The sequence below is a fragment of the Arachis ipaensis genome, chromosome B7 (genome assembly GCF_059453495.1).
Source record: "Arachis ipaensis isolate K30076 ecotype BB chromosome B7, ASM5945349v1, whole genome shotgun sequence".
Taxonomy (NCBI): domain Eukaryota; kingdom Viridiplantae; phylum Streptophyta; class Magnoliopsida; order Fabales; family Fabaceae; genus Arachis; species Arachis ipaensis.
The window spans coordinates 78,006,724-78,021,848 of NC_142442.1; the positions used below are offsets into that span (position 1 = coordinate 78,006,724).

Consider the following 15,125-nt stretch of genomic DNA (forward strand, 5'->3'; position numbering starts at 1 on the left):
AAATCTAAATTGGTTCTCTGTTACTTGTGTCTCTTTTCTCAACCTCTGTTCTATCACCCTTTCCCATAACTTCATAGTATGATTCATAAGCTTGATCCCTCTATAGTTTCCGCAACTTTGTATATCCCCCTTATTCTTGTAGATAGGTACCAAGGTGCTCTTTCTCCACTCATCAGGCATCTTCTTTGACCTTAAAATCTCATTAAAAATCTTGGCTAACCAGTTGATGCCTTTTTCTCCAAGACCCTTCCAAACCTCAATCGGGATATTATCAGGTCCTACTGCCCTGCCATTTTTCATCTGCTTTAGAGCCTCTTTTACCTCGAAGTCTCGAATCTTTCGATAGTAGTCAAAGTTTTGATCTTCTTCCCTTGTGCATAATCGACCAAGGCTCGGAAGAGTCTTCTGTCCCTCATTAAATAACTCGTAGAAGTAGCTCTTCCACCTTTCATTAATCTTCTCCTCTTGAGCCAACACCTCTCCATCCTTATCCTTTATGCACTTAACCTGATCAAAATCTCTCATTCTTCTTTCCCGACTCTTTGCGATTCTATATATACCTTTTTCTCCTTCTTTCGTGCCCAAAGACTGGTAGAGACCCTCATATGCTCTTGTTCTTGCTTCACTTACAGCCACTTTTGTCTCTTTCTTAGCCGCCTTGTATTTTTCCCAGTTATCTGTGTTGCGGCGGCATAAAGACCACTCTTTAAAGCACTTCCTTTTTATCTTTATCTTTTCTTGTATACTCGCATTCCACCACTAGGACTCCTTGTCTCTTGGTCCTATTCCTTTAGATTCACCAAAACTTTCTTTTGCTATTTTTCTAATAACTTCTGCCATCTCCCTCCACATCTCTTCCGCGCTTCCATTCCTATCCCACTTTGCCTCTTTTCCTACCCGTCTTAGGAAGCTTCTTTGTTCCTCACCTTTCATCCACCACCACCTCGTCCTTGGGTTCTTCGTATGATGTCTTTTCTTCAACTTTTGCTCAACGCGAAAATCCATGACGAGCACCCTGTGTTGTGTTGTCAAACTCTCTCCTGGGATAATTTTACAGTTAATGTAAAATTTTCGGTCAACTCTCCTCAACAAGAAGAAGTCGATTTGAGAGCTTGTCATGCCACTCTTATAGGTTATAAGATGTTCGTCTCTCTTTTTAAAACATGTATTTGCGATGAGAATATCAAAGGTTGAGGAAAAGTCTAAAATAGTTTTACCCTCGGCATTGATCACTCCGAAACCATGGCCTCCATGAATACTCCCATATCCAGTCCCTTCTCTCCCAACATGGCCATTTAAATCTCCTCCTAAGAAAATCTTATCTCCCAAAGGTATGCCTTGAACCAAACTCTCTAGATCCTCCCAAAATCTTATCTTGTGTTGTTCGTCCGAACCCACTTGCGGTGCATAGGCGCTAATCACATGGAAAGCACCTCCCTCCACCACCAGTTTGATAGAGATGATCCGATCTCCCACCCTCTTGACATCCACTACGTCCTTCTTCCACTGCTTATCCACAATTATTCCAACTCCATTCCTATTCTTCACCTTTCCTGTATACCAAAGTTTGAAACCAGAAGTATCCAACTCCCTAGCCTTTGCACCAACCTATTTTGTTTCTTGTAGGCACATAATGTTAATCTTCCTCCTTGTCATAGTGTCCACCACCTCCATGGACTTTCCTGTTAGAGTGCCTATGTTTCATGTCCCAAATCTCAACCTTCTGTCGCTTCGACCTTTACCTTTTACTTTGTGAACTAGCTTATTTACCCTCGTCCGTTTACGAAAACGCGAGAACCCTTGCTCATTTAACACTACATCCAGGCACCGATGCAGCGGCTCTTGCTCATTTGACACCGTACTCGAGCCATACAGCGCGTTGCTTCCAGGCAACGACCTAGATTTAGCGCAATAATGTCTTTGATTCATGTCATGGGAGTTTAACTATATTTTTATATTGGTTGTCGAAGACCTAACACAATTCTCCTCCTTTATCCGGGTTTGGGACCGACTATATACCACAAGTATAACATACGCGGAGTTTAATATATATCTCTATGACTAAAAATAATCGAATAGCACATTTCACTCAAGTACATCGGTACATGTGAACATCTTCCGTATAATCAAGTTTGCATTAGTATTTTCATTAAGAGCTCTAATCAAATGGTGCCTTATATATTTATATAGTTTTACTTATATATTATAAGAATATGAAAAAAAGTTGATATAAATTCCTTTCTAAAATACCCTTATCAATATAAAATCTATAAAAAAAATATTTTATCAACTCTAACAATTAAACTCATGACCTTTTGATTTTATTATAAGATATTTATTATTTTGACTAATTTATAATTTATTATTGTTATTATTATTTAATTTATAAAAAAGGATTAAATACACTAATTTAATTAATTAGATTTGAGTGATGTAAAATATTATTTTTATTTTTAAATATTCAATAATAAATATTGTATCTCTTTAGTTTTTCATTTAAATTTTGTTTAATTATAATTTTATATATTTATTTAATTATTACTGAGTCAAACAATTCGACTAATAATCTTTTAATTAAACCAGTGATCCACTGATCCAGTACTTTAACCGAATCGATTATCGGCCAATTTTAATAACTATAGAAAAACCTTTTTTGTATACACAATTTCTTTATGCGGTTTTTATCGAACCGAACCATGTTGAACTGACCAATTTTAATGGATTTCACTGAGTTTGACCGGTCCAAATATACAGACGGTCCTTTTTTTTTTGGTCTTGGGCTATGCCCAAAAACCTTACCCGAACCCATAATCCAACCCGCCCAAATCCAAACCCCACTATGATCTTTTCCCTCTCAAGGCGTTGAACTGTAACACCAAGAGATAAGCTCCCATGGCCTCCACGCTAAGATCATGATTAATTCATCAATTTTTCGGTAGTCCAATTATAAAATATGATTTCGTGTCTGATTGGGTTGAGTTTTGGGAAAATGCCTCCCAGTAAAAATAATAAATTCAAATTCGACAAATGTATTCTTTGGGTTGAGTTTTGGGCTAGTCCAAGTCTCACACCCCTACTATTAACAAAGAGGAAAACATACTTTCTACGTTTTTTTCTTTTTTTTTTTCAAGTTTTTACTAAAAATGAAACTGAAGATGGGAAAATTAATCACATCCTAAGAAGTCTTTTACAAAAATGATTAGAGTCCAATTAAGGCAGCAGTCCAAATTTTTAAAATATTTTAAAGTGATTTCTGAATTCAAAATTAACTTAACTTCAGGTATGGCAGAACACCAGCTTCATATGCAAGATTAGGAGACGGGAGAAGAAACATTTACTGACGCCAATAGAATAACCACATTGAGTTCATAACCTTTGACCCTTAAGAATTCAAGATCACCCCACAATGAATTCTAAGGGCATCCTTCACAATCCCAACCCAAACCACCTACATTGTTGTCTTTTTATTTAGCATAGCAAGACAACCATCGCCATAAAAACAAAGCAGCATTTAAGTCTATAACCATCAAATTAAGCATTATCACGACATAATAACCGCTGCCACAAAGACCAACAAACAACACAGGCTACCTCAAACATCATCATGTCCTAAGATCGCCAAAAGCATTTTCTCGTAGTCTCCGGTGGTGTCCTTGGCGACGGCCTTATCAAGAGGGACGCTGCTCCTCCTCTGATACTCATCTGCTATTATTTTCAAGTCAATCTCGGCCCTCGTAGCCACCACTCTTGTAAGTGCTCCCTCATCGGTTCCACGTTTGTTGATGGCCAAACGAGCAGCCTTCTCGAAGTACCTTTCGGTACGGACCAAGCACTTGACAGTGGATCTCAGTAGAGCCAGGAACTCATCCTTTGGGTCAGCTTTCAGATCCTGCAACAATTTGGCTCATAAATTTCAATAAAAGAATCTAACAATAGGTATCAACTTTTCAAGGAAGAGAAGTTTAGAAATCATATTGATGATTTGGAAGTAATACGAGTTGTGTTATGTACCTTGTTGATATCTTTTCCAAATTCATCTTTATAGTGATTCAAAGTAGCATTTATCTGTGGTTTGCTCCTTGTGGCCAAAATCCTGATAAGTTCATCATCACTGTAAGCTTTCTTGGAAATTTTCTCATGCAGTAATTTTGCCTCAGTTTTTGCTAGAGTCAGGTTCACTTCATCTCCTTCGTAGCGATACGAACTAACCAAAGGCAGTAGGAGCTAGGCAAACAAAAGTTAGTTAATTTTGACCTTCTGAAGTGACTTACAAATATAATGTGAACTTTTTCATCGATTATCAAAATAAATTTTAGTTCTTGTTGGAAAACATATGATTCCACATCTTAAGTTACTAGACATGAAGGATTGCCAAAACATGCCCAGATTTATGCTTGCTGCTGGTGATTAAATTTGTTTAATAAAATATTCATGAGTCTTGTGAGTAATCTGTTCCTAGAGAAAAGTCAATTATTTTTATAATAGAAGGAAGCTCTCCAAAACATGTCTTGAAAACATGAGGTTTAAACGTCATTTGAGGCTGATCAATATTGCTAAATACTATTTGAGCAATTTTTAATTGGTGAATAAGTGATCAGTACATTGCTAATTAGCTATCTAACGTGAACCAATAGACTAAATCACAAGTCAAATTTGGAAATACATGATAGTTGATCATTCCATCTTTCAGTATCTTATAGCGTGATCTATTAACATAACAATTAACAAATGAAGATATCTAAGATGACCAAAAGAAATCAGAGCACTGCACAGCAAACAGGACCCAATAAACAATTAGAGAAAAAAAACTGCCAATGTCAATATACAACTTACCATAACTAATCCATATAAGTACCACACGCTTCACATTAATGTATGTACAATGTTTTACAACGTGCTCATAATTATGATCTAGAACTAGAAGCAGTACCTTACGGAACTCCCCAGTTGTGTGATGAGCAACATCCTCCTCGAGAGACTTCTTATAACGAGCATGATAAGCCTTCCTTGCGAAAAGCAATTGGTCAGAGGACCTGGTACAAGCTATTTCCATCAAAACCTGATTGCTTGAAGTCCATCTTTTGGTTGCTTCGTTGGCCAAAAACGCATCTCGCTCAGCAGGATCAAGTGTCCAAAGATGTACCAGCCTCTGGAAGAATAATATTCAAAGTGAATCTCAGTTTCAAACAATATAATGTATATATTGTCCTGTAGCCAAGTTTTGTTATCAGCTTTAATCATCAAACTTGTTACTTCCTCCATTCCCTTTTCCCTGTTAATGTAAAAATCTAGTAGATCTTTGGATCAATCAATTTGAACCTAGAACCAATGTAATTCAAGGCCAGACACATTGATCTAAGGATGTATCAAATTTTCATAGTAACAGATAAAAGGAAATGAAGTGAGTATTATTCATGCTCCCATGATCAGATTGATACCTTCTTGACCTGAGAACCCAGATATTAACTAAAAACTCTGTTCAAATTTCAATCAGCAAACAGACTTGATGAAACCAATTTCTTTTGCCATCTATATTGACACATCCTCAGTCAGATCTACCAGCAACACAAACCAAAAGATTAAAAACAAATGTCTCCATAATTCTATGGTACTGACCTCGAAGTCATTGCTGAGCTCCTTGTCCAAGGCCTTGAGGAGATCTTCTCCATAAGTCTCAAAATAAGTTTCTCGAATCAGCTTCCTCTGAGCAGCATTTCGATGACCCAAGATCGATATGATCAAATCCTCGTTAGTTCCCCATCCTGCAATTACATTTGATCAATTGCAACAATTCATCAGAAAACACATCAAATCATAGTTTGCACAACTGATAATCCGAATTACAAGACTGCATTAAAAAAAAATTAACACACAAACTGAATGATCTTTACAATAATCACATAAGATCAAACTACATAATGTTAAGTTGCTAAGACACAGATCACGTAGAAAAACCGAAGAAATCTCAAGAAGTGCAGAGGATTCATTTTCAAGCATCCAAAATGGTAACAAATCCAATGAAACCTTTACAGTCATCACCGTAGGTGCAACCATAGATCACCATAAACAAATTCAGCAAAAATTGAGGTCCACTCCAGTGAACCCTACTGTGTCTTAAAATCCACCAATAATTTATCTCAAATCAACACTATGATGAAGCCTTTCACAGGATCATCGGATTCATATATCAAATACTTAAATATAAACTGATCTAAGCATATATAAAATAAAAAATGTTATGCGCACGCAAAAAATTAGCCACTAAATTGTGATGACTGATTTTAGCGACTGATTAGAAGCCACAATGAAGTTCACGAAGGATGGTGTGAGAAGAAAAATGAGTGAAGAGTGAAACCCGCGAAGGCCTTGCGGAGCTGCTCGCAGTCATCGGCAACCGGAGGAACAGGTTGAGGAATTCTCAGAGTCGACATTGTTTCAGGGATCAGTAACGCGCTTCTTCTTTCTTTCCTTCCTTCTTTCAATTCTCGGTGAACTCACTCTCAGCTCTCATGTCTACTTAAAGTCAAACGCAGCTGTCCCACATAAAACGCGCCTTGGATCTAACCATTACACGCATCTACACGTAGCATGCAATCATGATTTTCTCGATCGGTTTTCCTTTTTCAGGAAAGGAAATTTTAAAAATATATATTTATCAAATAATAAAAAAAAAATCCTTGTCTAGATTCAATGCAGTACGTCCACGATGGCAAACAGATCATGGGTGGATGCCTCGATGGAATCATGGTCCATCGAAGTCACAGTAACATGAAATTATAATTGCTGGATCATTCTAGATTCTACGGACGTAATTTTGATCGATGGCATTCTGGCACATAAATTGTTGTATAATGGAATTTCCATTTTAGGGTCTTAATTTTTATTTTAACGATAAGATTTCATATGATCATATCTATATAGCTGGTGTATTTCTCGTAATGTACAGTTCTCTTTGGAGTTGAACTCATTATTTTTCCACATCAGCATGCTGCAACAGCACACATTGTTAATGTAAAAATTGATTTTTTGTAAAACAAATTTTTAGATTTTCTGCAATTAGAATTCTTAAAGTTTGAGAATTATGGTTTACTTCGTATTAACGAAGTGACTCAGATGAAATATATAAAAAAAGTTTATTCATAATAAAATAATATTTTTAATAAGATGAAAAATATTTTGTGAAGATTATTTTTATCTATTAGATCCAAATTTATCTAATAAAAAATTTTTACTAAAATTTTTTGATCAGTTTAGTTTTACCAAAATATTTTAGAAATATTTTCGAATTAAAATAATATATAATATCAATAATATCCTTACTAGCATGTATATGTGATGTATCGGAAATGGATTCTCTTAATTTTTTTTAACACTTGAGAGAATAAAGTGTAATCTCTCACCTTTAATTCTATAAGTGAGATTAAAATTAAATAAGAGAGAGAAAAATAAATGGTAGGATTAAACATTAGACACCATCCAATTTTTTTCTCAATAGAGAGGATCTATTCACGTATCTAGTACAGTAAAAATTAATAGTCAAATAATTACTACTTTTTGATAATTATTCTCCAAAAATTAATTTCAGCCACAAATTTTATTTTTATTCTCTTCTATAAATTATTAACCACTACATATTGTGGTGAATTTACCTAAAATAATCATGATTAGATCACTAAATATTTAACTACATGATCAAAAAATCACTCTCACTCCTCTCTCCCTCACTTTGGCTGAAATTTCCTCTCCCTTTCCACATAATCACATGATTTAATCATGTGTTAAATCATTTATGATGAAAATAAGATCAAATAAGAGAAAGAAACGACTATCACATGCTTTAAATTTCTCTCTCTCTTAATAACCGAATTCTACTCTTTCTTTTCTTCATTTATCATAAAAAATTCATTAAGTTAGCATTTAGAAAGAACAAAAAACAAAGAGAAAGAGAGCTAGCTAGAGAGAGCCGAGAGTGTGAGAGAAAAAAGTAGCATTTTCAAACTAATTTTTTCACCAAATTCTTCACCAAATTTCAAGAACAACACTTTCACTTCTCAAGAATAAAAGAATCAAGATCATTTCTCTCTTCATCTTTTTCATTTGTCACTTGAATTCTCATAAGGTTAGTGAAAAATATTCTTTAAATTCTTCTCTTCACTTGACCAAAATCTTTAAGAAAGTTTTATTTTTTCTCTTCATAATTAGCAAGCTACCCTTAGAAGTTTCAAGAAAAACATTTAAGCTAACTAATATCAAGCTCAAGAGGGTGAGAAATCACTCCATTTTCCTCTCTTAGCTTGATGGTTAGGATTAGTTAGAAGCCTCATATATTGACAATATGTTCATATTGATGTTTGATGATGTTTTAATGGTGATTTGGTGATGGATGATGATTTTGATGATGCTTGAATGTTTGATGAATCTTTAAATTGTGTAAATGATGTTTTTTATGAATTTTGATGGATATGTATTATAATGATGATGGCTGAATCCGGTTGAAAATCTTGGGACTAAAATATTATTTTATAAAAGATGGAAATCAAGAGAAGAATCAATAATATGATATTCATAATAATTAAAAAGAGTAAAAGAAGTAAAAATCTTAAGGAAAGACTCTAAAAGAGCATTAATTATGTAAAAGATTTGAAGATCGGAAAAAAAGTGATTAAAAGAGTATAAAAGTTTCATATGATTAAAGTTTTGGTCTATGAAAAATATATGATGCACCAACTTTGGTAAAATATGATTTAGAGTAAGAAGTGGGCCAAAATTATAAAGATTTAATTACTCAGTTGATCCCTATAGTTTTACCAAATTTTTAATTAGATCTATATATATATATATATATATATATACATATGTATATATATTATAAAGGTTTAATTACTCAGTTGATCCCTATAGTTTTACCAAATTTTTAATTATATATATATATATATATATATATATATATTTAATTGGCTCCTTGCACCACTTTTAATTTTGTAATAGATCCTTCCTAGTGTAAAAAATGTTATAATTAACTGAATATTTCTCTGCAAATCAAAGATATCAATAATTAAGAATCTAACTAGATCTTTGATAATGTATTTTTAGAAAAAATATTCTGTTAATTTTAATATTTTTGATGTGAAAAGAATCTAATTACAAAATTAAAAGCAATGTAGGGACTCAATTGAAAAGAAAAAAAAGTATAGAAACCTAATTATAAATTTAGTGAAATTATAAAGACCAACAGAATAATTAAACTAATTATAAATAATAAAAGACTAGGCTTAAAAACATGAACATAAAAGAATTAGGAAAAAATATAATTTTATAAAATATTTGGATAAAAAATATAATTAAGATGAATTTTCGGACACAAATAAAAATATTAGTAAAGTCTATGGATAAAAGTGTAAATATAATAAAATAACAGGAATCAAATATTGGGATAAAATAGTAATTTAGGCTAATAAGAATAAAAGTGTCATTAAAAAAATTATTTTAGGGTAAAATAGTAAAGTAAAAAGGCATAAGGAATAAATTGATAATTTTGATAAAAGATGATATTAAAAATGATTAGTTATGTAAACTAAGGGTAAAAGTATCATTATAGTGAAAAGATAAGGTTAAAATGAGTAGTAAGTGACTTAGGGAATAAAATGAGTATTTTGGTAATATATATAGGGTTAAACTAGTAAAAGTAGAAACAATAAGGGTTAATAATTAACGCAAAAGTATGAGTATATGATAAAATTTAAGATAAAAGGGTAAAATAGTCATTAGAAAAAAGAATAAGGATAAGTTAGTAATTTAAGAAATATTACGGCAAAACAGTCATTTAAGTAAATGTTAGGAAAAAATAAGCAACTTACAAGGGTAAAATAATAATTTAATAAAAAGATAAATTTAGATTGGTAAATTCTGAAACTTAGGAACAAATTGATCACTCTAGCAAGATATAAGGTTAAAATAAAAAAGTAAGAACATTAGAAATAAAATAGACATCATTGAAAATTGTAGGGATAATTTAGTAAAAGTTGAGTAATGAAAGATAAGATGATCATATCATAAAATAATAAAGATAAAAAGAGAAATTATGAAGAAAAGAAACATAATACAAATGTCTCACCAACATAATAAAATTTTGACAAACGTTTAATAATCGTAGATAATTTATAACAAAAAGAGGGATATATATGCAAATAATGATCAATCATTATATCACAAAGATAAAGAAACTAAGGAGCATAAAAGTCTTTAAGAAAAGATATAAGGACAAAGTACTAAATAACATAAAAGACATGTATGTAAAACGTACGATTAGACACGTATATAGAATGTACGTAGTTGGAGAAATCATATTCGGGTTCCGTCCTGAATAACGTTGGGTGCGGGTAATCAATCAATGTGTAAGTTTATGGTCTGCTTAAGACAGATATGCATCATATTGTTTGTTATATTTTTTTTGTATTTGTGTACTTTGTATTTTTTTTATGACTTATGATTTGTCTGTTCTTAGTTTCTATGTTCTGTGTGTATTATTTGTTGGTTCTCTGTTTTGTCTAAGTTCTATAATAAGTCTATCTTCGTTCCCTATTATTGCTATTAGTTATTGAGGTAGATTAGAAAAGAACTAATAGAAAGCTGGAACCATGATTAATAATCAGATAATTGACAATGCACTTAGGCAAAACCCCACCAACTCTTATGACAATCTTAAAATGTTAGAACCGTTCTCTAGGATCGATATACAATTGTTCTCACCCCCTTCCCTCCCCTTTTCTACATATGAATCCTCTGGGAATGATCGTCGCAACGGGAGTTCTGTTTGTTGAGATGCCATATGTGTTTGCTTACAAGGACACCATGATGGAGGACTCTATCGTTTGGGGAGAGTCGCGTTCCTGGATGTCTATATTCCTCGACTGCCTTTTCACGGATCTGCTGTTTAGTCTGGAGTTCAACCCAGATTATCCATAAGATTTTTAGCTTCTCACTTAAATCCTGGACGTTTGCATCATGCTTTTCCTCCATAGTATTATCATGAGAAGTTTCATCTAGCATGATCACATGTTGGCCCTCAGCCAAAGGTAGCACCAGAGCCTTAGCCCGATCTCATACCAGATGATCCGCTAGCAGCTCAGTTTGACCCTTTGAGAGAGGCACTCGCTCTAGTGAAGATTGGTGGATTCATTAATAGTTCATTTGAGGAGAAGGATCCTAAGGAGGACTCAGCTTGTGAGTCTTATACAGCAACGAATGAGGGCTCTGATTCTCCTCTAAGTGGTGGAGCTACAAAAGATGGGTTGGGGATTGTTCGTGATGACTCCGATACGAGGATGGTTAACTGGTGGCTCTTGATCTAAATGACAGCGATGTGATAGTCTACTGACAAGTACTAGATTATGTTTTTCTCTTCTTATAGTATTTTCTGAGGGATAGGATTTTACTGTTTTTATATTAGTCTAGGTACCAGACTAGGGCCTCCAGTGTGGGCCGGGTTCTGGGAAGTCATATGTATAGTATGTATGTATAGATATGCATATATAATTATAATTATAAGTATATTACATACTAATTTTTGAACTGTGTTATGGGTTGAGTATATGGTATGATTTTTTATGATATCTTTTGATGTATGAACTGAGCCCTGAGATATTATATGATAGTTGCTTTATTGTATATTATGGCATGTGATTGTATAGTTTCATTTTAAATTAATCTTTAATTAAAGAAGCTAAACTTATAAAAACTCAGCTAACCCAACGCGACCAGGATAGCATGAGAGGCTCATATCTATATACATAATATAGAGTCTAGAGTCCCTTAGGTTGATTGAATAGTAACGCCTAACGATTGATAGTTGTCCATACATACTGAGAGTTGGGATGATATAATTAACACCATTGATGACTTTTGAACTAACATGAATTTACGTTTCTAAATGTAAGGAGTCAATTTGGTCATTTTATAAGGTCTTGGACTTAATTGGTACGAGTTAGGAATTTCAAGGACCGTTTGAAGCATTACCTTAATATATATTTGTGCATTTAAATAAAAAGTAACTTACAATAATTAATTAAACTATAATTACAGTCTCTCCTTTTTCTGATCTAAAGTTAAGTTTGAATTTTAAGGAGTAAAACCTCATCCTGACTTCTAACAATTTTTATAAGTAACGACCCACATCCTAACAAAATCAAAATGTCATTTCAATGACCGTCATTCATATGTTTTATTAGATATCCTAGCACCTTTATTAAACTCTCTGTAAAATGATAATGACATAATTCTAGCTGTATTGTTAGCTGTATACGTGTTACTGTACAATTTAGTTAGGACACATAGTCTCTTACTGAGTCATCAAAACGGCTCCATTCCCTTATTAATATCAGTTCTTTAGAATGACAAGAAAAATTGAACTTCTAAACAAAAAATAAAAATAAAAGAAAAAATTACCCTAAATGATTATACTTAAATGCTAGATAACATATGAAGTAAATACATAAATACTTTGATTTCAATAATTTTTTTTACCCTATATTTTTCAACTTTTCTCAAAGATGACTAATTTATTTACCCAAACTAAGCATTATACGGATAATAAAATTTTTCACCCAAAAAATAATTTTTCCATTTAATTTATTAATTATTAAGATGAATTTTTCATTATTTCTTTAAGAAAAAAGGTAACAAAAGATAAAAATAAGGGAGGAAATGCTATTCAAGGGTCAATACTAAAAGTAATAGTAATGTGGAGACAAATTAGAGTTAGGGGTGGCAAACGGGTTGAAACCCACTGGGACGGCTCGCATAACTCGCCAAAAAGGGCGAGTCTAGCTAGAAATTTGAGATCACACTAATAAAAACATCTGGCTAACTCGCATTGCCTAATCCATGGGCTTTGGCTGGTTTCGGCAGAGCAGGGTGGGCTTGTCCGGCGGGCCTGCCATTCCTTTTTTTTCTAGGTTATAACTTGGACATTGTTTGAATGATTAGAGACTTGGATAATGTCTATTTTGGTTTGGACAATATTTGTTGGATTATTTTGTTACAAAATACATGGTTGATGATTATATTTATTGGAAATTTAAAATTATAAAGACTTTGTTGTTTGTGAATTTAGAAATTATTGGGTTATTGAAATGTTTGTGGAATTGTATGCAGAAAAAAAAGAAGAAATTGGTGGACTTAGCCCGTCAAACCGCCAACCCGCCATTAGGCGTGGTGGGATAGAGATTCGAGATTGCCTCACTAGGAGGGTCGAGCCGGGCTAGCCCGCCAACAGGTGGACTTTTGATGGGGCAGAACAGACTAGCCTGCCTGCTACCCCTAATTAGAACTTGGTGCTTCTTTTTTGGCTGGTCTTTATAATTTTTTATTTCATCTTATTGCTCTCAAAATACCCACATTTTTATCACTATAGTGAGAATGCAAGTTCCTAATTGATAAAAACACATGCAATGGAGGAACTTTCCACAGGACCATAACAGAGGACCACACCATCGATTTGGATGATTTCAAAAACAACTATTCGCTGTCAAGAATCAAGATGATGTCCCACCGTCAACTATTCACCATCACTATATCATCAAGTCGTCGTTGGTCTTCCGTCAAGTGTTTTTCCACGGTGTCTCTTGTTGGTGCCAAGTGTGGTATCCTTAAGGTTTTGTGTAATTGTTGGTGTGAATGGAGGAGATGGTTGGGAAATCTCCTTCATATGAGGGTAGGAAAGTGAAACACATTATTTTGGGAATGGACAAAACACAACCATTTTGATTATTTAGCAGAGGACTATGTCTTAACCAAATTGGTTATTCAATAGAGGACTATACAAATTATTTGTTTTTACTTAAAATATCATATATTACATCTACTAAAATGTTATGATTTCATCCTAGTACAAAATCGAAAGTGAAATAATAAAAATATAACAAGTGTTTCTTGATTAATACTATCTTTTATAACTAAAAAAATATATATAAGTTATCAATCAACCACAAATTATACAAGAGAGTCATGAACTGAACAAAGACAAGAACAATTATATATTTATAATACAACAAGTTAACAAATTAACAAATTATAACAAATTACAAGGCAGAAACAATTAGCAAGTTATAGCAAATTACAAGTTATAGGCCAGAATTTTTTTTTGCCCCAACCATTTTTTTTGTATTTAAAATTGTCTCTAAAGTTTAACTTAATTTTGAAATCGTTCTTTTTACTTAAATCTTATAATTTATAACCAAAATACCCTAAGTGAAAAATTATAAAATAAAATAAAAAAGAAAAAATAGAAAGAGAACAACGAGAGGGAGAAAGAGAATCGGGAGGGGGGGAGGGAAGAAGGGGGAAGGAAAGGTGGCGACGTCGCCTATGATGGAAAGGACGGACGTCAACACCAGCAGATCAGCGAGGGAGGATGTTCGCTGAGTCGCCGTTCTACTCCTCCTCCTTACTAGTTCGCCGCGTCATCGTGCTCCTGCTCCTCCTCCTCCTCGCATGTCGCCGCTGGTCCTCCTTAGGGTTAAAAGTCACGATATGGAGAAATCTCTCTGTTACCTAGATTATTTTTTTTATCAATAGTAGATGTAGACTTATTTGTTATAATTTTATTTTTAGTGGGAGTACATATGGAGTACATATGGAGTACATAGTATATAAAGTGTAATAACTCAACAGATATTTTTAAGGAGATTTTTCATTCTCTTCAATAATGAGAATAACTTATTTTTTTCCCTCTCTTAATCCATTTTGGTTCATCAAACCAGCAATATCACAGCTTGAACAGTTTAGGACATGAGATTTTCTTCATGGTGCGGTGAGCGTAGAGAGCAACAAAGCTGTGAATCAAATTAAAAAAGTTGTGAATTGAGATCCAATTATTGCCAATTTTGCCATTTTCTTTCTTTTCCTATTTTTTCTTTTGATATTTACTTTCCCCCTTTCTTACCTTTTCCTTCAAACTCATTCCATAGAGTTTGATGAGAAGCTATTTCAAAAGATTCTTTCTTGATGAACATAGCTGTTTCGATCAACAAGTTGGAAGGAAGAAGATCTGAATCTTTATTACTCTGTGATTTATTGAATTCTCAAAATTGCAAACATGGTAAACAGATCCTCAAGTGGTGATTTTG

General features: G+C 33.3%; 1 protein-coding gene across 1 annotated transcript; it reads right to left on the reverse strand.

Annotated features, from left to right (window-relative positions):
- Nucleotides 1-3,311: 3,311 nt before the first annotated feature.
- LOC107608942 (annexin Gh1) lies at nt 3,312-6,858 on the reverse strand. The gene is made up of 5 exons (XM_016310731.3): nt 6,356-6,858; nt 5,617-5,762; nt 4,931-5,149; nt 4,012-4,224; nt 3,312-3,889 (listed from the first exon to the last, which is right to left on the reverse strand). Exons 1-5 carry the CDS (start codon nt 6,429-6,431, stop codon nt 3,593-3,595), a joined length of 951 nt encoding a protein of 316 aa, XP_016166217.1. The 5' UTR covers nt 6,432-6,858; the 3' UTR covers nt 3,312-3,592.
- Between the last annotated feature and the right edge of the window lie 8,267 nt (nt 6,859-15,125).

Excerpts from the sequence above, each read along its gene's own strand:
- LOC107608942 (XM_016310731.3), bottom strand. The coding sequence starts at position 6,431 with ATGTCGACTCTGAGAATTCCTCAACCTGTTCCTCCGGTTGCCGATGAC. Across the intron at positions 4,225-4,930 it reads CAACTGGGGAGTTCCGTAAG|CTCCTACTGCCTTTGGTTAG; the intron begins GTACTGCTTCTA and ends TTGTTTGCCTAG. Across the intron at positions 3,890-4,011 it reads TTGGAAAAGATATCAACAAG|GATCTGAAAGCTGACCCAAA; the intron begins GTACATAACACA and ends AAATTGTTGCAG.